Here is a 26,186-nt window from a genome sequence, read left to right on the forward strand (position 1 = left end):
TGCTTTGGATTCAAATCAGTTCAGGAAAATCAGATGTCTCAGTTCAGACTTGATTCCCTCTAACCTCCTAACCTCTGATGTGAAACCTGACTTCTCTCAACCCCGTACCATTTCTTTCCATTGTTCAAGCTTCCATTATCTTCTAACTATTTGCTTTGTCCTTAACATTTCCAGTTTGTTTTCTTTTCTGAATGTTTCTGCAAATTCCAGTAATGCTTCTCCACTCAGTAGCTCCATTGGATCTTTTGTTGCGGTATTTCTGCCTTTGCTGCAGGTCAGCATTCTCAGTGCTCACTGACTGTTTAATTGGGCAGTTTGGTCTACATTCCGCCGAGGTCACGCTATTTCCATGGCTCTCTGCCAAAATAGTTCTCACTTTTGGAAATGTAAAAATGAGCTGTATTGTGAGTTTCTGTCACCCTGGGACCCAGGTCAAACACACAGCCCCATCTGGAACACTGTGGGACACAAAGTGAAAGAAAGACACGTCAAGGTTGTATGATGGCTTCCAACTTAGCAATGCATGGCACTTCTACTCACATTCAGAGAAGTCCTATAGCCAATTCTGGTGTTATTAAAGCTGGAATTACTACTTTTATTAAAAGAATTATGATAGACCAGCAATAATAAAGTCCCTCTCAAGTCTATATTTTGAAGCTTTCAACACTTCCTCCTCTTCTGAGAGGAATATAGACTAAATTTTCTGAAGCCATGAATTACATCAAACCTGTATATATTGTTTTTTCCCATTTATACGACACGTAGCCTGCATGTCTATAGATGAGACTCGGTGGAAGATTAACAATGATTATTATAGCTCCTAAGATCATGCAACCTCAGCATGCTATTTTTCTTTTTTCTTGTCTTCAGAACCTTCGTTTTCTTTGGCATATCTAATTCACCACAGTGAGTGCTCCCACAGCTATGGAACTATTATAAGATGAAGTTTATTGGGACGCAAGGGTAGTGATAAAATGGTGTGAAGCATGCACAGCATGGATACCTTCACTTATGTTTTTGTGAGGGAGAGATCCGGGCACAAATTAAAACATGGGATTGTTTATGGAATTTTCCATTAAGTGCTTTCGAACCAGGGTTAGCTGTGGGTTATGGTTTCTATAGGAGTGGAGTTGTGATAAGGCAGTTGTGATGGTCTCCTGTATTTAGATTTAGATTTTAATGGGAAAAGTCCTTTTCTCAAGGTTTTGTGTTGGCTTTCCTTCTGCTTCTCTGTCCTGTGGCTTCTTTGGGAGCTCATTACTCTTTACCTCATCTCCCATGTTTATCCTTTTAGCTTCTCTGTGGAATGCTTTGCTACTGTACTGTCTTGTTTTAGAATTTCACATTTTCCTCCTAGTTTTCTGCAGTTTTCCTTCACACTCTGGTTCTAGATGACTCGTCAAGTCAAGGAACCCCAAAGATGTTTATTTGGACCCTGTCAATACACTGAAACAGAGGTCCCTTACTTAGAACTTGACTAATTCCTTCTTCCATTCTGAGTGGAACCACTCTAATTAAAGTTCATTTACTCCAAGAAATTCAGTAACCCTTTGCTCTGATATTGACAGTATGCAGAGTTGCAAAAACTAGCCCGAGATTAATTCAAATACACACTTTCCCTGCACGTTACCTAGATCACCAAGAAACAATGCCACTCTTTATGTATTCCATTGGTAGGCAGTAGGGTGCACCTTGAATCAAACGTGGTCTTCAGGGAAGTCTTTTTTTTCAGAGTTTATGAATTAATTGCTGACTATATTTAAAAACATTTCATATCTCCAAGTACTTTGAATGGGTATTTAGTGCTAAATGCCATTTATATGTAATATACATATTTTGCTTAGATATTTTAAGCTTGTATTGGATGATAACTTACAATCATATGCCTAATCATTTGATTGAGAGAATATGACTGCCATAATTATTCCCATAAAACTCAAGGAGGAAAGGTTCTTTTTGAAAGTTTGTGAAATGATCCCAACAAAAATGTGTATAGTGTGTGCGTTCTCAGAAATTTTTTGTTGCTCAGTCACATGCCTCAGCATTTGCCTTTTCACAGGATACTGGACTGACTTAACAACAGCAAGCTACCATTCTGAACAGAGGTTATAAAAAATCGTTTTGCTATTTCCAGGTGTGAAAATTAAGAACAGCAGATATATATATGAGCCTTTCTACTGGTGGTTCTTAAGCATGAAGGGTCTATCTGCTATACCCTGCTTTCTACTTAGCAAAATCTTCTTTGTCTTTTTTCCCTCTGAATAATGCCTGTATAAATACTGAGACTAATGGGCATATCATCTTGTTCAGTCTGTGCTTACATACATACATTTTTTTCAGTAACAATGTTCTAGCAATGATAACCAAATCTTATCACTTCTTGATATTTGCATGAAAAATATAGACAAGATGTTTAGTATCTCTGTACTTGTGTATTTTTCAGGCAGAGGGAACCAGACTCCAGCGAGAACTCCGAGGATATTTAGCAGCAATCAAAGGTAATGTGTATGTGTGTTGTTTACCGCCTGTTTCCAAGCACAAGTTGTTCTTGGAATTTGTAAGAGACAGGAGTGAGTGTTAATGAGTGAGCTCTCCCTCCGCTTGGCTTCCTGGCAAGTAGCATATTAGATCACAGGTGTTTCATTCCACCCCCTTCCAGTTTCCATTGAAATGATAATCAGAATATTCAAGGACAAAACTACTTCTGCCCTTCTACTATAAACTAAAAATAAATGCCACCCACATGCCAGGGGTTTCTAGGAAGGCTTGTTAGACAGAGTGAACGGGAGACTTTACTGAAGCAAACCTGCAGCTGGTGTCCCTTCAGAGGGGTCCCAAGGTACAATACTCACAGACCTAAGTAAGACCTCTCTCACTATGAGGAGCAAAAAGTTGCAGGAGAAGCAGGTGGCGGTTGAGTACCAGGGAGCACCAGCCTGTGACTTTCAGACGGAAAAAGGAAAACAAAGCCCAACTGTTTATAAAGTGTGCCAGTGTGCAATCTAGGGAACAGAGTGGTTTCTGACCTTTGCTGTGCAATCCAGGAGGCCAGTAGAAGCGGCAAGAGGAGTGAATGGCGGGCTGCAAGGCTACTCTCCACTCATCTCCAGGTGTCCCTCTCTGAGTCCGAGCCAAGAGCACCAACAGACTTGATGCTCCAGAGAGCAGACCTCATGATGAGTGGAGAGAGGATGAAGCATCTTACATGGAGTCACGGGAAAACTCTCCAACACTGAGAAAAACATGGAATGCCCATTTCAGACTTCATTACTTCCCAATTCAGATAAAGATTTAAACATGCACATGCAAAGTTTCCGTATGAAGACTAAAACACAAAGTATTTAGTTCTCATTTTTGGGTGAATGAGGTATTTTCAAGATACCCCAAAAGACATAACTAAGAACCAGAGATTTTACCATGTTTAAAATTACGAGAAATGATGAGTTTATTCAATGCAATTGAACTAAGATATAAAGAACTAAGTAAGTAAACTAAATGGTGAATGGTTTATTTTTAGAAATGAACAAAATGTTTGGAGAGGAAAATTAGCTAGGGAAGAATTAAACAGGGGGAGCTGAGGCAGGAAGATCATAAGATCGTAAGGAAGAAAAAGGCCACCTTAATGGACACTGTGAGCAACTTAGTGAAACTGTCTCAATATAAAAATGCAAAAGCGGTTAAGGACAGATGACATAGTTTGGTAGTGGAATACTTATTTCTTAGTTAAGGTGAAAACTTAGGTTCAGGATCCAGCACTGCAAAACCAAAGCAAATGAACAAACAAACAAAAAAAGACACCAACCAACCAACCAAAAAAAAAAAAGTCCAAAAACCAAAACATAAGAGAAAAAAAAAAAACTTCTGATGGATATGACATGAAAAATCTTCTTTATCTTTGGAACTCACCAAGGAATGATTAAGAAAATGACATGGGAGATGCCATCCCTGCAATTCTGGTTATTCAAGGACACAAGAAATTTTTTTTCTGTTAAGATTGTTTTCCTGGAAAGCAATTTGGCAGAGGCTTTTAAATGGGTGTTCCTTCAGATTTTACACATACCTTTTGACACAGTCCTTCACTTCTAAGAAGGTATTCTCGTAGTTCATAGTGAGTGTGTAAAACTGATTATAAAGATCTTGATAAATGATGAAGTACTGAGAATGTTATTAATAAAAAACTAGCCATAATGATAGTGATAAGTAAAATTTATTTTTAAATAAAAGATATATAAGCTTTTTACTTGCCAGGTACATACTTTCAATCTTCTCGACATCACTGTGTGGTGGATGCTTCTATTGTCTGTATTTTAAAATATTTTTTCATCTTTTAATTATGTGTTTGCCTACATATCTATATGGGGGTGTATGCATAAGTGTGGGTGCTCCAGGAGGCCAGAGCATCATAGGCTTTTGGAGCTGGAATAACGTATAGATGGTTGTGAACTGTCCAAAGTGGGTCCTGGGTGCTGGGGACCAAACTGGGGGCCTCTGCACAGTAGTATGTGCTCTTAGACCCTGGACCATCTGCCCAGCCCTGCATGTATTTTGTTGATGACATAAATGAAACACCCAAGTTTAACTGGTCCTAGGAGCATGCTTAGTAAACCTCATACATGCTACCCTGTCTGGCTTTTTGTTCTCGAAACCTTTGGTTTTATCTGCTTTCTGACAGGACTGTTAAACTTTATGACTAATACTGAGCATCAGTCTCACTGATTTTTTTGCTCATCTATGCAAAAATTTTCACTTGCCATAGTGTGTGTGTGTGTGTGTGTGTGTGTGTGTGTGTAAATCAGAGGAAAACTTGCTGGAATTGGTTATCTTCTTCCACCATGTGGCTTCCAGGGGACAACCTAAGGTCATTAGGTTGGTGGCAAGAGTGTTTCCTCAGTGACCCCTCTCTTTGGCCTTCCTACTCTTGCTTTTACAAGAGCACTTCCTGTGTACTGAACTCTGCTCTGTGCTCTTTTGACATCTTCCTTGTTTATAGTCTTCCAAGCAGCTATATGGTAAATTCCATTATCTCTATTTTACATTTTCTGACAAGTAATGCCAAGCATTTACTCCTTCGGATTTATAGAGCTCATCAATAACTGCTTCAAAATTAACTTCAAGTGCTATTTGTAACAATTCTATCAGAAAATATAAATTCCTCTAGTTACTTTATCATTACCTAATTAAGATATGAACACAGGAAGTCATATTATTTCAAGATTGTATCTTTTCTCTATGTTAACTAATATTTTTGTGTGGATATATTTGTTAAATGAATAAGCTCTCCTTCTATGTCAGTGGTTCTCAACCTTCCTAATGCTGTGATATTTTAATACAGTTCCTCATGTTGTGGTGGAATCCCAACCATAAAACTTTTTTATCGCTACCTCATGACTGTAATGTTGCTACAATTATAAATCTTAATATAAATATCTGTGTTTTCTGATGGTCTTGGGCGACCCCTTGTGAAAGAATCTTTCAACCCCAAAGGGGTCAAACAGATTAAAAACTGCTGTTCTATATAGTTCTGTGTAAGTTGGTCTCTTTTACTTCATTAGATAGATAAGGCTACAGGAAAAGTTTAGCATAATTTTTTTCTTTAATATTGTCTAGAAGAGAACCCCTTAAGTGAGGCATTAGTTCCAGCAAGAAACTGGGTAGTGCAGAAAAGCAGCATCTGCCTGCTACTTCTGGTGACCACATCTCTCTAAGGAGAAGGGATAATATGACCTTGCTCCTCCTTGGTTTCTACTGTTTGGGTAGTTTTTGCTAGTTATATTCCACAAACAGTCTTCTGTGTTGAAATTACTTTAGCCAAAGATGGTTAGGATGAATATTTATACAGATGCCTGGTGAGCTTCTCAGAGTGGGTTTTGGAGTTGCCAATGATACTGTGTTCTGCAGAGCTGCTGTGGGGTAAAGCCGTATATCCCAGATGCCTTCTCTTCTCGTTGTCATGAAGAACACATTTGAGGTGGAGAAACACACTTAAACACAAGGAGCATGCATGCATTAGGAAGATCAGCATTGGCATTGTGAACACATTTCACTTGAGGCCAATTTCTGTTTTTACAGAGTACGTTGGCTATTGATAGTACTGCAGTGCACATAAGATCATAGTAACAGCACAAACGAACCGGATTCAGCCCCAGGGGAACCCGGAAGCTAAGGCAATTTTGGGAGAAGTATTTAGCCTCTGGCTGCATTCACAGACACTATTTAAAAACTAGTGCCCTGACTCTGGCTTGTATAATCTTTCTGCCTTCTCTTCTGTGATATTCATCTTAGGTATAGAAGATATGTTGTAGATGTTTCAATTGGAGTTTGTTTCACTGTAGCTATTTATCCTCTGTGTAACATGAAGGCCGACTTGTTGGGGTTTCCGGCCCGCCCGGTACCCCACAACCGGCAAATCCCACAGCTGGCAAGCAACAAAGAAAATCACACGGAGTCTACATTAGGTTATAAAGCTGATTGGCCCATTAGGTCAGGCTTCTTGTTAACTCTTATAACTTATGTTACCCCATTATCCTTATCTACATTAGCCACATGGCTCCGTACCTTTCTCAGCTGGGCAAGTTACATACTGCCTCTTCGGTGGTCTGCGCAGGAGTGGCAGAGGAAGCTTCCTGCTTCCCAGAATTCTCCTGTTCTCATTGCATCACCTCTACTTCCTGTCTGGCTTTCCCGCCTATACTGCCTGCCTGGCCAATCAATGTTTTATTAAAATATGATTGACAGAATACAGACAATTCTCCCACACCACCTCTGTATTATGACCATTTGCAGATCTCTATAGCTTCTGACAAATGCATAAAATAAGCTTCTTTGATGAGGAACAAAAGCTACACTTCACTATGGTTATAAGGATAAGACCTTAGAGTATAGTTAGAAACCATTTTGATAAGAGAAAAACAGTAGTAGTAGGCTATCCACCCTCTATGGCCTATTACTTCTCCAGCCATCAGTAATAGTTCGCTGGGTTTATAGTACCACACAGGAATGCATGACTTCCCTCCTGTTGAACTGCCTTAAGCCCATTAGAAGATAAAAGTTGGTAACCCCTAAGATAAAAGTGCTATCATTGAACCCTTGGGGCAATCTTATCATGCTTGTCATTCCTGTGGTTTGTAGGCCATACAGGTAGAGGGGACTATTGGTTTCTTTTCTTCCTTGACAGCTTGCATGGCATTTCTAATATTACAAGAGTAATCCCCAGGGAGGAGGCTTCCAGGTCAGTTCTAGCTCTAGTTCTCCAACTCCCATGTCTGAAGCATGTAGTGTGTCTTTAGAAATAGGATTTTACCTTCAAGTTCTGGGAGGCAACCAAGGATAACAGTAGCAGCCTACATTTTGAGGGAAGTCTTGAATACCCCTGACTGACAACAGGGGGGGTTTCTTTGCCTGGAATTGGAATTTCTGTTACATAATTTGTGGTTCTTGCAGAGAGCACTGTCATCCCATATAGTGTGACTCCATGGACAACATTTTGCAAATTTATTGGAGTGGTTGGCTACTGTTCTATATAAGCTATGTTATTTTTAACTAAACCATTAGAACCTGAGACTATGCAAGCAAAGAGTGGTAATTAAAGTACAATCTCTAGCTACCATTAGTCTTGAAGGGTAAAAACAAAGTCATAATGTTGGCCTCAAATAACAATCTGTTTTAATAAATGCTTTGAAGATAACCCAACATTTTGAAGAGTGTCTCCTATCCAATAGAAACTGGATATTCTTCCTATATATAATGGTCTGAGTTGCTATACAATCTTGTAAGTTACTAATCTTATAAAGTATCACCTATTAGATATTAACTGCCAATAGTAACTTTCAGTATAAACTCTGTTCTGAGGTTAACAAATTACTTTGAAAAGAAACTTTGAAAAGGATTTTAGCTGTTTGCTTTTTTCTTATATTCTGCCATCAGAGTTAGTTCTTTGTTTTAGTTTGATTTTGTGATTTTGGGTAATTTATAATGAATCGAAACTGAATTGTCTCATCTGGAGTCTGAGAAGTTCAAGATCAAAACTTCGCATCTGGAAAATTTTTCTGTCACACCACACCACTGCAGAGTATTTGTTTTACTCTGCAAAGATGTGTTGCATTTGTTTAATCATATAAAGATGTGTTGCTGCTTTACCTTGCCTGCCTAAGGTACATGACTGGTCTAATAAAAAGCTGAATGGCCAATAGCAAGGGAGGAGGTATAGGCAGAATTTCTTGGCAGGAAAAAAGGAATTTAGGCTCAAGGGAGAATAAAGAGAAGCAGATGGTAGGGAGATGCCAGGGGCCAGTCAATTGGACACAGAAGAAGCAGGAAAGTAGGACATACAGAACGAAAGAAAGGTAAAAGGCCCCGAGGTAAAATGTGGATGAATAGAAATAGGCCAAATTAATTTTAAAAAGCTAGTGGGACAAGTCTAAGATAAGGCTGAGCATTTATAATTGACCAGTCTCCATGCCTTTATCTTGGAAGCTGGTTAGCATCCCAAAGAAAATTCCAGCTACATTCTACCCCCTTCATATGGAGTCAAATTCTTCGAACCCATTTCTATGTCAAAATTGCCTCATCCAAATTCCCTGTGTATGTGCATAGTAATGGTCAGTCACTTTGGTCTAATAGAAACATTACTGAATATTGTGCCTTTAGCATTGGTGAATAGTCTTACAATATTTTATTTTGTTTGAGGTCAGTTTTGATTTTCACTATAAAGACCATTTGTTGTCAATCTCCACCAACTTAATCAGAACTTGTTTTCATAGCTATTTACAATTTTTGTCAGCTTCAGAAAAAGACATAAAGGAAACACCAGAAGCCTTTGTCGTATGAATTATAGAAGCAGAACAACCAGTAATCTTTGTTTGCTGTGAAATGAGGAAGTTGTTTCTTAGTACAAGTATACATGTACCTGGGCTTAGGGGAATATGACATATGGTGTAGTTATTACTTCAGTGGTGACCTTATTGTGGGAGAATATAGCTTCACTTGCCTAAATATAGGGGTGGACATGGGTTCTATGTCACCTTTGTCTTGTCTGTGCTTGTATGACTGTGCTTCACCCGATTCCAAGGAGGTTTCAATCCTCACTGACTTCCTGTGCATTCCCTCCAGCATGTTCGCGCAAGTCTCTTCAGCCATGTGGGCTTCACACCTCATTGTCAAGAGCATCTTCACCCATACACAGTAGTATGGGCTTCACACCTCATTGTCAAGGGCATCTTCACCCACACACAGTAGTATGGGCTTCACACCTCATTGTCAAGGGCATCTTCACCCATACATAGTAGTACGGGTTTCACACCTCATTGTCAAGGGCATCTTCAGCCATACACAGTACTATGGGCTTCACACCTCATTGTCAAGGGCATCTTCAGCCATACACAGTACTATGGTGTAACATGACGGCTGGCTTGTTGGGGTTTCTGTCCCACCCGGTACCCCACAACCAGCAAGTCCCCCCCAAAAAATCACACAGAGTCTACATTAGGTTATAAACTGATTGGCCCATTAGCTCAGTCTTCTTATTAACTAATTCTTACATCTGATGGTAACCCATAATTCTTATCTATGTTAGCCATGTGGCTCAGTACCTTTTCCAGCGGGGCAGGTTACATCTTGCTTCTCTGTGGTCTGTGCAGGAATGGAGGAATGGGCTTCCTCCTTCCTAGCCTTCTCCTGTTCTCATCGCCCCACCTCTACTTCCTGTCTGGTTGACCTGCCTATATTTCCTGCCTGGCCAATCAGCGTTTTATTAAAATATATGATTGACAGAATACAGATAATTCTCCCGCACCACTATGGGCTTCACACCTCATTGTCAAGGGCATCTTCATCGACACACAGTAGTGCACTCTTCATTGCAGGCTTTGTCACCTCATATGGCTTGAGGTCCACCCAACCTCAACAGTGTGAGGGTCATTATTTGTGTTAATTATCAGGGAGATGGGGAAAACCTAGGCTTATATGCCAAATTGTATCTGTGTGGAATTCACGCATTCTTCTGCAATACAGACTGTCATCTCAAGCCTCTTTAATTTTGTCCTTTTGTACTCCTTGGCGAACCCAGGACTGACTATCATCTGTCCAGATATCCTGTGGTCGTTAGCAATTTATACATGGTTCCAATCCTTGCTTCACTGCATTAAGTTTTCTCTGCTTCCCTTTGTTAACTCCTGACTGATAATAGCTTAGACACCAACTTGGCCAGGCGAGGTCTTTCAGCAATTGGTTGCCTAATGTTCTGGTGTCATTCATTGGTCGCCTTCATGTGAACCCAGCCTTTGCACTTTATCCTCTGTGCTTTCCTGGGTCTGGTCATGTCAGGAGGAGGTAAGGGGGGGTGTGTGACTGCAAAGCCCTGGAGCTGCTTTATACCCTTGTTGCTCATAGTCACTTCCTATTGTTATGATTATTAATAAGTGAGCATTTGCAGCCTACTGATGTGTAAAGAAAACTTAGACCTCATGAAGTCAAAGCTTTCTGAAAGGTTTCATTCAAAACTATTTTCATAGTTTTGAGAGATATTGAGAAAATAACATTTTTACTTGTCTTTTGAAAACCTAAGTTCCACTTGAATTGTAGCCACTTTCAAAAATTTTACTGTTTAAATCAAGTAACCGCTTTCCGTTTATATATACTGAAGTCCTATTTATACTCTATCAACTTTCTTTGAATGTACTTTGTTTTTTTATACAGTGATTCAGGATTAATTTTTCTCTTAGAATTTTGCAGTATTATTTACTATCTCGGTGTTCTAGAAATTTGTTGTTAGATTCCCTTTATTAAGTGACTAGAGCACATTGTTGTTGTAGTTCTTAGCATATGACAGTGTTGACTTCTTCTGAGACCCAGTGTTTTGCTACCATTATGTAAGTAACTACAAGTGTGTACTGTGAGAAAGATGAAAGACTCCGAGTCTCTCAAGGAAGGATGTAGGTGTGCTCACAGTTGGTTTTGTGTCAGTTACCAAAGCAAGGGAGGAGAGAGCCATTCCATGTAACAAGAACTGTTTTTCTTCGATGCTAGGCATGCAGGAGGCCTCAATGAAGCTCACTGAGTCACTTCATGAAGTCTACGAGCCAGATTGGTATGGACGGGAAGATGTGAAGATGGTTGGTGAGGTGAGAGCTGGATTATGACTCATAGAGCAGCTTCCAGAAAGAAGACTTCCACTGATCACCCCACCTACCCACTTCCCACTTCAGGACAAAGTAAGACTAGATACTCAGAAAGCAGCCTGAGGTCTACTGCCAAAGTCATCCCCCACTTGTAGTGTGAGGGGAAGTTGATTCCAAAACATTTTGAGACGGGTTGGGTTAAAGATTGCTTTTCTTAAGAATAACAATAGCTCTTTTCTGCTAGATGACATAGGTTGTGACAGATATTTTTAGCATAGCCTTTTTTGGTGTGGTTTTTCTGCAGGAGTTCTCCGTTTTAGTCCCACCTCCCTTTTAGTCAACCCTCTTGGAATACAGAAACAAAGGCTCAGAGGACCTCCCATCCTCTGTAGCACAGTTAGTCCATTCACTAAAACCAACTGAACTCCATGGCATGTTGGGACTTGGAAACACCCTCACACCTGAGCTGAAGACTGGAGCTCGGGGTCAGCTAGCCTGCAGGAAGTGAGACAATGGCTGTCACTGCTTTGTGGAAAGTAGAGTGGAACAGACAGCAAGAATGACTGTGTGACCTCAGGCAGTTCCCTTATTTTCTGGGAACTCATTCCCATGTACAAGATGGGAATAACTATTGAACTAACTGAACACATTTGAAGCCTTTGTGTTCAGGTCCCCTAGTCAGGGTTCAGAGCATGTTGTGGTCACCGATGGGAGCGTCTAGGAGAGCAACTGTTTGTCATGTCATCCCTGCAGGTGAGTCAATGCAGCACATCTAGGAAGAGAAGGTCTGAGTTAGGTGACACAGCCGAAGCCCAGGGGAAGGCTAATTCTATAATCTGCACTTGTCTACAGCCTTGGGAAAGGGGTTGACAGTGAGTCTCCAACTGCTGCCTGACAGTGCCGACACCCTGATGCTGATCTTTGTGATTCCATTAGAACTGAAACAAGAATGGATTTATGTATGAGAAATGCTCTTGTTGGATATAGTCCATCTTCTAAAATCTTTTAGGATGTGGATTTGGCTAAAATGTTCCACACGCAATTTTATAATGCACTTATCGAGGGTTTTTATCATCTTACTTTTTTCAGTGTACAAACACCGTATTTCAGTCGCATGTTGTTAAATACTTCTCATGTTGTACATTCCCGACTAATAATGCATTCCCAAAACCCATGTCAAACAATGAAAATTTAAAGAGTAATGGAAAGGTGTATTATTATCCTTAGAACATTTCATGATTCCATTTTTCCCACGGCAATGCCTCTATTGACACTGATTCTTTAATGAAATGGCTGCTGTACTACAGTGGTCCCTGTAGATTCCCGGACATTTGGACCCTGAGTTTCAAGCGCAAACATCATCCTTCGGAAAACAAAACCACTGATCATTACATGTTCAGAGTCTATTCACCATGAATGATGAACCATTTTCATTAAGTAGGTTTAAATTACTTTATTTGCATAATATTCTTAAATTGGGCATTATAATAACTAGGATTAGTTTTTGAAGTGCTAAAAAGGAAAAAAATGCAAATCAAACTTCTTTGATTTGTTTTGGAAATGGTCTCATGTTGCCTAAACTGGACTCAAACTTGTGTAGCTAAGGCTGACCTTGATCTTCTCACCTTTGTTTTCCTCCTTTGGAGATTTTAGGTGTGGGACATTATAACCAGTTTTAAACTTGTTTTTTGTTTGTTTGTTTGTTTTTATTTTTTAAACAAGATTAAGAATTACCACTCATTGAGAACAAGGACAAGATGTCTTCCTCCTCTCCCCTTGCCCCTGAGACCTGGGGTGGGTGAGGGAGCTGACCCTTCCCCTTACCAGCTGCAGCACTCAGGAAAGTGGGCACTGCACCTCGTCTGGGCAGCATAGCGGAGCTCACCCTGTTGACGGGGATATAGGTGAACTGCCCTGAAAACACGAGCATGGGAGCGCTGACTCTGGCCCTCATCTGCCGTGATATCATAAAAGTTGGAGAGCTGTTCCTGCCCCTCATGAGCTCTAGCACTTGGCCCCTGCACCTCACTTGGGCAGTACAGTTGAGCTGGCCCTTATGGTCCAGGTGTGTGAGAAAGCAGGAGAACTGTCCCTGTCCCTTGCTCGTGGCTACAAGGGGTGAACTAGCCATGTCAATGCTAGATAGCTCAGCCTGGTGGTGAGGACAGGGGAGAACTGATGGGCTGACCAACCCTGCAGCTACCCAGCCCCAGAACCAGTGTTATGAGTTGGCCCATCCCAACATCCATCCCATCTGTAATATACAGGAGCTTATGAAGGGGCCGGTCTGATCCTGTAGAAGCTTCAGGATCTCCATGACACAGGGCAACAATAAGAGAAGTCCCACTGAGGGCCTGGCATTGTTAGTGTAGCAGACACTGCAAGCCTTGAACCAGTGACTCTTTGCAATGAACGCTTTCAAGTAAAGATATATGGACGAAAGGGTGTACTGCGTGACTCACTGTGTCACACCCCAGCTTCCATGATGAGATTTCTTTCTTCTTTTTTTAAATTTTATCTTATTTCGGGAGGTTGCAAGGGCAGAGTGCAGATGTGAAGGGACAAACAAATGAATGGGATTGAGGTGGATGATGTGAAAAACACAAAGAATAAATAAGATTTTTTTTAAAGAAAGATTTACCAATCATATAAATTTGGAAGTGAAGTGATAGCCCAGACATGGCATGGTAGACTGACAATACCAGATACCTTTTTTTTTCCCAATCCTCTGGGTACCTTATAACTGGTAAGTGTATCCCAATATGACAGACTTCCATTCTGTAGTTAATGTTTCCCCCACATTTTGTTTCTATTTCTGTCTGGGTTGGCTCAGTTTCTTCAATTGCTGCAGAGAAATTAGCTGTCTCACTGGATTTCTTTTCAATCTTTTAGCTCCAGTGTCTGTCTGCTGGGACTTGGGAACCTGTTAAAACATCCGCATTCTTTAGTAATTCAGAATAGGAGATGAACTTTAAGCAACCCACACTCTAAACTTGTTTGTTAGTTACAACAAACTGCCTTACTGTTTGCTTTCTAATTAGTCCATATTGTATCTTCTCATATGTTGGGGAGGATTGCTTGCCAAGTTGCATGGTTTTAGATATTTTAGAAATTTAGTGAGATGTGTCTGAGATTATGGAGTCATTTTCTCTAATTTTTCCCCTAGAAATGTGATGTGCTGTGGGAAGACTTCCATCAGAAACTAGTGGATGGGTCCTTGCTGACGCTGGACACCTACTTGGGCCAATTTCCTGACATAAAGGTATTTCACTCTCTGTGTGTGAGGGAAATAATTGAATGGTCCCATGTGGTTACTGAAACCAGGGCAACAGAGGAGAATTAAAAGTTCTCAAGGTTCAATGAAAGACATTTCTAACTTTTCATTTAGTTAAGCATGGGTTTCATTTCATTCCTATTATCATGAAATAAAATCCAGCTACAGAAATCAAAGCGTCTCTCTCTTAGGGAACACTTCAATGTTTCTTTCTTTGCCAAAGACTTTTCAAGCCTATAGATACAAAATCAGAAATCAAATGTATCCAAGTCTTCATTGTATTCAAACCTTATGGGATGATTTTCATTAGAATAAATGGTCACAGAGAATGGAGAAACTTAACTGTAAACGAGAGGGGAGATCTGATATTTCTCTATTTTCTATCATTTTTACATGTAGTCACAGCATATCTGGGCTTTTTTTTCTGTTCTTGAAACTTTCAGATTAAAATTGAAATATAAGCCCTTAAGGTATATTTGTGTTATTATTTAGTCATTAAGTCCTCTACAAGGGTAAATAAAGAAGTGAATGGTTGAATGGTGTGGATTTGGAACTGACTTTGGGGGTAAAGATGGGTTTAAGCAAACATTTATATGTAGCAGATATGTAGCATTAGCCCTTTTGCTCCTGTGTTCAAGATGGACTCAGGACACATTGACGCTCTAGCAGGGTAAGGAGGCTATGAACCAGCACCTATGGGCATCTGGAGCATTTCCTTGTACAAATCCACTGTGACATGGATTTCTCTGAAGTTGTGACAAATACCCGGAAATTTCCTGCAGGAAATGCTTTTGCCTTGGCTGCACGGTGACATGAAGCGTCTTCACTAAAACAGCACGTAGGGTGAGGACTTGTTGTTCTGCTCCCACAGGGTATGAATAGGGAGCACCGGCCTATATGGAAAGAGCAGCTGTAGCTTCCTGGAGTACTGAGCAGCAAATTCCTCACGGTGGCTACATGTCAAGGAAATAAGCCCGAACGATGGATTCCCCATATTAACACATCCACCAGCTATTTTTTTTCCCTGAGCTTTCATTTGCTTCGTGTCTCTGTGCTGGAGTCTGCGCATTAGACAAAATAGTCCCCTGCCAGCAGATACTGGATTCTAGAAGGCAGCTACTAGAATTTACTAGGTTCTTAGGTTTTCAAGGAATTTGATGAGGGACACATGGATAGTGATAGAAACAGAATGCTTATGGGTAAGCATACCCTGGGCTGTGCCAGGCAATGGAACTCCTGCAGGTGGCCACACGCTTGTTGAGTGTCTTTCAGTCAAAGGTTTTCTTTGCACTTGCTGCACAGCTAGGAGCCTTTCAACTAATTTCTGTTCTCCATGAGACAACTGATGTGTTGTTTGAATCAGGGTCTCCAGGGGAGAAACAGAAACCAGGTTTTATTCCTCTATCTTCTGAAATTACCTCTATGGCCTGATAGCTTAATCTCCATAAAATCAGGATCTGAAAGAGCATAAAGGAAATAGTATTCACCTTCCTGAGAACGTAAGTCAGCTTGCAGCTTGTCTGATTCTGTTGTGTTTTCATAGCGTGACTTAACTAAGTAAGGTTAGGGTTTACTAGGTAAGTAGACAACCTAAAGGCGCCTGAATTTCAGGAGGAAAAAAAATACTGCCCCAGTGTTACCCACAGGCAGTTATTTCATTGCCCATGTCTCCTAAAAGTATGTGATCACAAAGCAAACATGCACAGAGTCACAGGGTTGAAACAGAATCATAATCGATCACATTGGTTGCTCATTTCAGTTTATTTGAAATCCACACGATATAGCACTCATTGGAACTTTTACCTAAGCAGCCTCTTTCTTGAGGCACATCAGTGAATTCACACACCCCAGTGTGATCCGTCAGTGGCAGCACGTCTAGGGGTGAGGGAATAACACATTCAGGGGCTTTGTCGTGCTTCTCTGAAGGCAACCACGTGGCTTTACACATGTCATGTAGAGAGGCCAGATCAGATCTTCTCCCTCTTAACCCTAACCTTCAAGCTCCATTGACAAAATCATCAGCCAAGAGAGAGGATTGGAAAACTGTGTAGCATGGCAGACAATTAAGGGTTTTTGTGGATATCTCAGGAAAGAGACAATTTGGAGAGTGGACAATAGCTGTATTTGATTGTGTGTGTGTGTGTGTGTGTGTGTGTGTGTGTGTGTGTGTGTGTGTGTGAAAACAGATTTAAATTTTACATGTACTCAAAGCGTGCAGTTTAGAAGTAGGAGTAGTCTCCCTAAGGTCGTAAAACGATGGTTGGTGACTGTGTACTGAAGGGATTATTGATGGAAAGGAGCTCTGTAGATTAACTAAATGGAAAGTTTCCAAACCATAGAACAAAAGTGACTTCCCCGACTCCTATTAACATCACAGGCCACGTACATTTCAAACCTCACGCAAATTCTCAAACATTCACTGTAGGTATCACAGAGGGCTACGAAGTACCATTCATGAGGATGATGTTTGGCTGACAGGGCACCCTGTGTTATGGTTCTCATTGTGTATCCATGACATCTAAAACTCAATATTATAATAAAAAGCTACATGTCACCAACCCGGGCAGCCTTGCAGCTGTGAGCAGTTATTATAAAATGCAGTTTTCATTCTACGTTGGCATGAACAACTCAGCATATATTTACTTCAGTGTGCCAAAACGAATTCCAAATTGGGACTGTTAGAGAATTTTTAAAAGTGTAACAAATTGTGTTCTAAACTACAGAAATTTAGGGCAGCGAGGGAGTTCAAGAAATTTTAATTAAATTTATTATTGCTTAACATTTATTACTATTACTTAAATTTACTTATTTAATTAAGTTAACTATTGGGTACTTAATTAAATTGTGTTATATGAAAAAGTTAACCTGAGTTAACTCTGTTCTTATGAAGCTTCAATCTATCTATCTACCTACCTACCTATCTATCTATCTATCTATCTATCTATCTATCTATCTATCTATCACCTATTCAAACTCCCAAAAGTGTCACACAGGAAAGGAAGTAAGATTGATTTTTTTTGTTCCAGCACACAACTATATGTGCCTAGTGAATGACAGATCTTAAAATATTCACCTCTGCTTTAGTAAGCTACCCCTTGTGAGAACCTTGTCCATTACACAGGGAAATGTCTCACTAGATTCACTTCACTTTATCGTTTGAACAAAACCAAATTACCAGTGCACTCTTCCACCTCATTCCGAAGCATGGGAGTAACTGAATTTCAACTCTCTTCAAAGACCAATTCAATCTTCAATAGGTCAAAATTTGCTATTTGGAAAATATTAAAGATGTCCCTAGGGCAGAGGCACATCTGTATAGAACTCTGGGGATACTGAATGATACTCAAGCTCCTGCCCCATAGAAGTAAACAGTCAGGTGCTTGTTGAAAACAACAAGCTTTATCACCTTGCTGGCACAAGAGGTCCACCAGCCCTGTTGAAAGGGTTCACTCTCCCCCATTCAGATTAGCTCAGGGACTATCATAAGGCCACTCTGGGTGTGTCTGAAAGCATTTCATTGCTATTTGGAAGTAGTAGAAACAGAAAACTATCATTGGAATGAAAATTAAGATCTGAAGCTGCTCAGTTCAAATAACCTTCTGAACCTACCTGTCACTGTGTCCGCGGGCTGTGGAGAAGTTGTGCTGAGTGGCAGGAATAATTAGCAGAATCTGGGGAGGCATTGGGAGGGGCATTAGCTGAGTCTGGGGAGCAGGAGCGGGCTGACAGCAGGCAGGCAGGAGAGAGCTCAGAAGGTGCCAATTGGAAGAAGGCTTGGTCTCTGGCCCTGCTCACCTTGCACTCACTCTCCTGAGTGCTGTTTCTCTTGCCTCCTCTACTCCTGGTGTTGATCGGTGGAGCGGATTTCTGATTTAATTCCTGCTAAGATCGGGCATGGGTGGAAAGTTCGAGGCAAATTACAGGTTAATCTCATGCAACTCAATTCCCCGTGAGTTAAATAGGAGCAACCCTTACGGTACACTGCTGTACAGATTCTTCGGTGGTTACTGTGTTACAGAAAACCATAAATATATTATTAATATTGTTTTTCCTTGTGTTATTATATCCAATTGAAAAGGTTTTCAAATGTCATCTCATAAAATGGTGTTTATTTTTAGACCAGCTGGGCACAACTAGATGGCTGTCAAATCTTCTCTCAGGCTATTTAAGAATCTAAGTCTGGATCTCGGAATTTAGTGTGTCTTACCCTATTTGTCTATTGGTTCCACTTCTCTAAACATTTTAGTGATCACTATACATTTATAAATGTACATTTTCAACTGTCGTGTTTAACTCCACAGAGTTTATAGCATTTGATACATCATCTGCGAAGCGATTATCTACTCTAGTCCTCCTTCCATTTGTGATATGATTTATTCATGTTTCCCTCTATATGTGTTATAAGCTCCATGATACATTCCTTCTGTTTTGCTGTTGTTGTTTCAACTGGCAATAATGTTTTCATGAAATTAAAAATATACACAGTTGTGTGTGTTTGCCTTGGTTTTTGCCATTTATATTACTGCATCATGGAGTTCCATTTATGATACTAAAAGCAATATGCTCAGAATGAATTCCCTATTTTTGTTTGTCTGAAATTAATTTTCTTCCACCTTCATTTCTGGAACTTATTTTTACTGGCTATAGTCTGTCTTGAGAGATTTTTTTTTAAATCTTATTTTTTAAATGTTTTACAGCAAGTCCAATGCTTTATGACTTGTATGGTACCTAAAGCTTAGTTTGCTGTAGTTCTTATGGTCGTACTATACTTTCAGTTTTTAAATTACTTTTTATCTTAGCCTACAGAATGATGAGTTCTATTCTCTCATTGCCATAAATACATATTATTGTGTCTTGTTCAGTCGCTTTCCTCCTCCTTTGTTTTCCGTTGTCATTGATTTTGAAGAGACTGACTCGGACAGGCCTGCGTGTCCACAGGTCAGCAGTTGTCCCTTCTAGTTTTCTCGGATCTGTACTTCTGTTCCTGAGCACTTAGGTTCACAAACCGGATGCCCAGTTTCCCTGGGTTTTAAAACAAACAAGGGAGCCAGAACTGATAAAATAAAATGGACTCTGGTACAATTTGGCCATCACTGTAAATCGAAGACAACTTCGGTCTTTCCGGAGACAATGGTAGAAAAGCAACTTGTGATGTGAAAAACCAGAAAGTATTGCAAGGTTAATTTAACTGTGGGGTAAGATGCTGGAGCTGTGAACTCTCCTCCCATAAAGCCAGTTCCTCCTTTAGCTGGTGCTACAGCTGTAGGTGTCCCTCCCCGTGCATGGCATTTGGGAGGAATTTTAATTCTTTGGAGTCCATTATCGCAATAATTTAACTACTGAAAGGGAGGGGCACAGATTCTGTTTTAGGATATAACTTTCCCTTCCAGAGCTTCAACATAGAATCATAGTTACAGTTCTCTCTCTCTCTGTCTCTCTCTCTCTCTCTCTTCCATCTTCCTCTCTCTGTCTCTCTGTTTGTCTGTGTCTCCCCCTTCTCTCTCTGTCATTCTCTCATTCTGCCCCACATTCAGTCTGGAAAGAAATACATAGGTGGAATGAATACAAATTAAGAGTTAAAGTTAGGGCCAGGTTGAGGTGGCATACACCTTTAATCTCAGCTTTCGGGAGGCAGAGGCAAAGCCAAGCAGATCTCTGAGGCCAAACTAGTCTACAAAGAGAGTTGTTGGACAGCCGAGGCTACACAGAGAAACCATGTCTTGACAAACCAAAACAAAGAAACAAACAAAAAACAAAAAAGGAGCCAAAGTTAGAGGACATTCCGTTAATGTAAGATTAATGTAAAGTTAATTCATAGGAGCCATTAATATGCCAGAAACAAATTCACTAACTTTTAGAAGGGCTGGAATGACTCCATTCTATTACTGGTTTTCAGACGGGACATCCCTATGTTGGCCAGACTTCCTTCACACTCGTGAGCCTCCTGCTCTGCCTTCTAACAGCTTTAATGCCGTCATGTACCACCGTGCCCAGCGTGACCATGTAAACTATGATAGTTTCCTTCTGTGTCTCTGAATGATATTCTCTGCAGGTGTCCCTGACAAGGCATCTTGAAGCTCAGTTTTTAATTGTCCCTATTGCTGGAATGTAGCTTTTTCTTGACAATCTGATCTCATGTTGGAGAAGTAGCAGGCAGGATATAGCACCAAATTTAAGTAATAAGACGTCTGGGAAGAAAATTCTCAGGCTAGATCTACTTTTGCATCTCAGGAGGACAGATCACCTATTGGTTTTGCTCTTGACTGGAGCTTGTTTTTCCAGGTCATGTATGTTTTTGCTCTCGGGTTTTGGGTGGAATGCTTTTCCATATCATTCTTTCTTAGAAGTTCACCTATATAAAAGCCTCCCTGTGGTTCCTTTAAGTACTCAGACTTCCTAAATGAAAGAAGTGAGATTGTTTGCTTCCCTTCTGCAGGAGAATATCAACAGTGGGTTTCTGAAGAGAGGAATCTGAAGCCCATGTAGCAGAAATAGGAGTCTCTTCTTAAACATCTCTGAGGATGGATGTGGCTTCCCAAAATAAGCTATGAGTGCTAGGAATGCCTAGCTCTCTTCCAATTTTTCTCTTTATGTTTCCATATTGATGACTTATTATAGTGGACTGGCTATTATAGTAGCAAGCAATGACTAAATTCATTCATTAGTCTAGAATAGGGAGAATAGTTCATAGAGCACATAGTGAGAGGGCGATGGACTAGGAACTCGGCAGAGCATCACTTGAAGTCCAGGGGCCTTGAGTCGTGGGGGACTCCATCCTGGAGAAGCTCTTTTCTGCTTAGGTTGAGTTTCCTAATGGGCATCTTCATGCAAAATAACTTGTCCCATATGAGGGAGAACGGGCCATCTTGGCTACTATACAGCTCTGGGAGTTTAATGTGGGCAACTGTGCATATAATTTATAACTATATGATTCCTAAGCAAGGAGGAGTCATACTGATGACAAATGAAGATGGTCCTGGTTGAATAATGTTCGTGGTCATGGAACTGGAGTTGTGTTGTCTGGGTCCAGCACTCCATAGCTAGTGGTTCAGGATTTCTGGACTAGGATTGTGCAAATTCCTTAATGGGGTGGCCCTAGGAATGAGCTAGCCCATGAGTAATTACATAAGTGCCCTTATGTAATGGACACCAGCATTACCAAAGCGATATATTAGCTCTAGTTTCTAAAACTTCAAGGACAATGACATACTGAGAAATGATTTCTTAGAGTGTAAAGCTGTCTTCGGGAACTGCAGTTAGTATACTATTATCATCATAAAACAAAACCTTATGTGGCTTTCTCCTGTCTTCAGACTGCAGGCATATTAAGAGTGAGCATAGATGCTAATAGAGTCTAGGTTTGCTGATACTCCAAACACTCTGGGATTTCCTGCTCTTTGATGAAAGCATGCAACTTGAACTGTTCATGATCAGCCTCATTGTTTGCAGAAGGGACATTGTTTACAGCACAAAGGTCTAGAAGCTTTGTTCTCATTTCTAGCGGTCTTTTTTCCTACTCATATTGCGGCTCACCTTGATCTTCTGTTAAAACCCTCACCTTCCGTGCCAGTGAGATGGTTCAGCAGGTAGGGGTGCTTGCCACCAAGCCTGACGACCCACCTGAGTTCAATCCCAGGAAGTCACGTGGTAGAAGGAGAGACCAGACTCCTGTAGATTGTTCAACTATACTCACACAGGCAGAAATATATGTAAACACTATGACTCGTGTAAAGTCATAGTGTTTTTGACCCAGAAAGCATTTGACCTTTGACTTTTGGCAGTCAGAGACACTGTGACCACCTCCCCTTCAGGTCATGTGTTGTCTATGTTTGCAGAATCGCATTGCGAAGCGCAGCAGGAAGCTCGTGGACTACGACAGCGCTCGCCATCACTTGGAGGCTCTGCAGAGTTCCAAAAGGAAGGATGAGAGTCGGATCTCCAAGGTAGGGGCGCATCCAGTGAGTGACTTCACTCCCCAAATCTTAAGGCTTGTAGCGGCCTTGTTTTTAAAAATTGGACATTTCTCTTTTTAAAGGAAGACTGCAATCAGGATAGAATTCAAACTAAATCACAGTTTTCTAAGCCACTTTAATTAAAATAAGGTTTTTTTCATGTTATTATAAGTGAGATCCATGACTGACACATTTTGATCAGAATAAATATGAGCCCTTTGCAGTATTTCAAGCTCAAAGAAACTCAAGAGAGTTTCTGCACTTCTTTATGGTCCATGAACATTGCCAAAATATAGATTCAGGTGGGAGGCCAACCTTGGCATTCTTAGACAAAACTCCCAACTGAAAATAAGACAGAAGCTACATTTGCATAACATCAGTTTCTTGAAGAATATTCATTTCTTCATCTCTTATCATTTTAATAGTTACTTTCGTAATGCTGTGATAAAACACCATGCCTAGGCAACTTGTAGAAGAAAGGCTTATTTGGGGCTTTGGGTTTTGGAGGGGTACGCAAAAATTTGGAGGGATGTATGACAGCAGGCAGGCACAGCTATTGGAGCAGAAATCAGGGAGGTCACACTTTACATCACAAGCAGGAAGCAGAGAGATCAAAGTCAAACTCTGCAAGTCTTTAAATTTCCAAAACCAGCCCTTCCACCAGTGGCATATTTCCTCCATCAAGGTTATACCTCCCGAGCCTCTTAAACCTCATTATTGATTGAGGACCAGTTATTCAAATGCTTGAGGCTATGAGGATCATGTCATTCAAGCCATCACGATCTTGTCGACATTGCAGAAGCCAGCTAAACCATATTAGCTATCCACTCTTCCCTTGGATTCCAGTCTTGGTTTGTCTTTTCTATCACACACCACTGCCAAATTATCTTCCAACATGGCATCTCTAGATCAGGTTCCCTACTGCCTACCTCTGTTAGTGGTCCCTATTAGGAAAATAAATTCTCAATCCCTTAGTATGACAAGCAAGATCTTCAGTTTGAATACACATTACGTGTTCACCTTCAACTTCCAAGTTTTTTCTTCTCTCCTTTCCTTCTTCTGCACACCCACCCTGAGCAGATCCTGCATGAATTACCCATCTCTTCCCAAGCACATGTGATAGCAGCTGCCCTTCATGCAAAGCCTCACAGAGGCCAGGCTCTGTAGAGCACTTCATCTATGTTGCCTTTCTTTCCCATGTATCCAAGTCAAGGCAACAAAAGGTAAATTTGTCAAAGTTGTACCATGGAATTATAGCCTGTGGGTCCTTGCTTTCTTATATGGTGAAGGGATGTTTTTCTCTGTAGTGTGTTCTACAACAAATTATAAGTCTATCTTGAAAATACATCTGGTAATGATGTAGACTTTCCAAGGGGCTTTGACTTTTCTGCAAGAGCATTCATGAGTAGTATTCACAGCAGAGATTGGTAGAGGCAGTATAGCATTTTGTAGAGTAAACAAATCAGAACAAGACCGGAAGAGTAGCCACTGGCTTTCCTGTGAATCTTACCATTTCATATTTAATAGCAAAATGGAATGGGTTTCAACAAATATTTCTCCTCAAAGCCTTCTCAGAATACCACAAGGTGATTCCTGTTTAATACGAAGTGATCTTTTCTGCATAGGAATGACCCCTTTGTGTGCCAACACGCTGTGTGTCTTTTCTAGGCAGAAGAGGAGTTCCAGAAAGCTCAGAAAGTGTTTGAAGAGTTCAACGTTGACTTACAAGAAGAATTACCATCGTTGTGGTCAAGGTAAGCATGCTTCTGCTCCAGTTTGCACATCCCACCTTTAGCAGTCCAAGAGAAGTGACTTTCCCCGTGTCACCTTCCTTGTCTATAATGCCTCTGTGCTGGCTGGGAGTTCTCTTTGTATGCTTTCCAATATGGAAACCACTTGCCACATATACCTAATAAATTCTCTGGATATGGTTGGGGAGACTGAGGAATAGAATTTTATATTTATTTTCTTGTATCTCATTTTAATGAACTAGCCATATGTGCCAGGCAGATATTTAGACCCTGATAGATTTCTCAGTGAAGACTCAAATTCTAACTAGGAAAATTTCCCCTAATCTTAAGATTTAGAGTAAGACCACTCCTGCTCTTGGTTGAATTTCCCTTATCCTTAGACTTCATCTAGTCTCTGACCTTCTTCTTTGGACCCTTAACCTGGACTCTAGTCCTGTACCAAATGCTGTTCTTATTCACAGGCATTCCACAATTCTCATGGTATCAAGTGAGGTTTATATGGTTTATTCCATTTTCATTACTCAGTGGTAGGACCAGGAAGTTGTTGGAATTAATGATGCCTTTTGTTCCTTAGTTCTCATCAACAGTTCCGTGCCACCAGCCCTTCAAACAGAACTCTGTTCACCATTCTGTATTACTGATAATCTCTTCCCTACCTTCTAAATTGCTGGTGACCCTGAAGAAAGTAGCCACGTATGCGAGCTTAAGTTCCCGCCGCTTTTATCTGTGGCGCTCTTTAACTGAAATTGCACACAGTCCTGATTTTTCCCAAGTACATAGTTCTTTTTCTACTGACATTGCTTAAGCCTGAAAATGAAGTCAGCAGTTTTAATCTTCAGTGTCTCCTATGAGGAAGTGCACAGGATGGGCCATGCAGCAGTGAACCTGTACTCAGTGATAAATGCTTGAATTCCTGCATCAAATTCATCTTAGACATTCAGAAATTATTTACTGTGTCTAATTGTGCTGTGGTGCTCATTGGGTCCTCTCTTCTGTTTTCTACCTAATTAATCTATTTATTACTGAAGTTGAGTTATTGACTTTAACTATTTTCAGGCCCAGTTTTCCTCTTTTGTTTTGTCAGCTTTTAAAAAATACACTTTACTCCTTTTTTCAGATGTGCATATTATTGAGGATATTATCCTTATAAAATGCCCTATGCTTTTGTTTGCTTGTTTTGAGACCAGGTCTCATGTAGCCTAGACTGGCTTTTAACTTGATTTATAGCAAAGGTTACCTTGAATTCCTGATCCTCTTGTATAAATGGAGACTGTGCTTACATTTCCTTGCTGCCCTGACCCAAATAATCACACAGAAACTATATTAATTACAACATTGACCAATGGTTCAGGCATATTCCTAACTAGTGCCTACATCTTAAATTAACCCATGTCTATTAATCTGTGTATTGCCTCGAGGCTGTGACTTACCAGTTAGGTACTGGTGTCTTTCTCCTTTCACAGCTAAATGACATCACCCTGACTCCACCTTCTTTCCTTGTCTATCTCTGCTTGGATTTCCTGCCTTTCTATATTCCGCCCTGACATAGGCCAAAGTAGCTTCTTTAGTAATTAATGGTGATGAAACATATTCACAAGATACAGTGGGGAATCCTCCATCACTCTTGACTTTACCTCCAAAGTGCTGGGATTACAGGTGTACAACACTGCATGGAGCTGAATAGTATCATCTTTTATCTTTCTTAATAAATGTTTGTCTGATACCTACTCCAAGTCTCTGTTGCTCACTCTTTACATGGTATCTTTCTCATCACCCTTTTCCATTCTTTTCCTTTCACTCTGTTTGCATCTTTGAATCTAAAAGGTGGATGATATTAAGCTTGATGCTTGTCTTTAGTTTCCTCTTTGTTTCTTTTATTCTTTTAATGTCCATTGCTTCCCTGCAAAGAAAATTGTTTCAAAAGTTTGGATGTATAAAGAAAAGAAGTAAGGTCCAGGGAGATGGCTCAGTCTGTGAAGTGCTCACCATGCGAGCATGAGAACCTGATGTCAGTTTCCTATTGCCAAATAGAGCTGGGTGAACTGGCATGCATTTGTACCAGTCTGAGGGCCAGAGAGATGGCTCACTGGAGTTT

General features: G+C 40.5%; 1 protein-coding gene across 6 annotated transcripts in view; it reads left to right on the top strand.

The window, feature by feature from the left end:
- The window catches only part of Amph (amphiphysin), a 209,664-nt gene that overhangs the window by 128,534 nt on the left and 54,944 nt on the right, over positions 1-26,186 (top strand). For all 6 annotated transcript variants that reach the window (XM_085699261.2, XM_085699258.2, XM_085699259.2 and 3 more), the window contains exons 3-7: positions 2,444-2,498; positions 11,023-11,117; positions 14,281-14,376; positions 22,224-22,331; positions 24,009-24,094. In XM_085699261.2, coding sequence (XP_085555387.2) covers positions 2,444-2,498; positions 11,023-11,117; positions 14,281-14,376; positions 22,224-22,331; positions 24,009-24,094 — 440 coding nt within the window. The remainder of the gene's footprint in view (positions 1-2,443; positions 2,499-11,022; positions 11,118-14,280; positions 14,377-22,223; positions 22,332-24,008; positions 24,095-26,186) is intronic.

Source organism: Myodes glareolus, chromosome 14, assembly GCF_982192425.1.
Source record: "Myodes glareolus chromosome 14, mMyoGla1.1, whole genome shotgun sequence".
In the NCBI taxonomy this organism is placed as follows: domain Eukaryota; kingdom Metazoa; phylum Chordata; class Mammalia; order Rodentia; family Cricetidae; genus Myodes; species Myodes glareolus.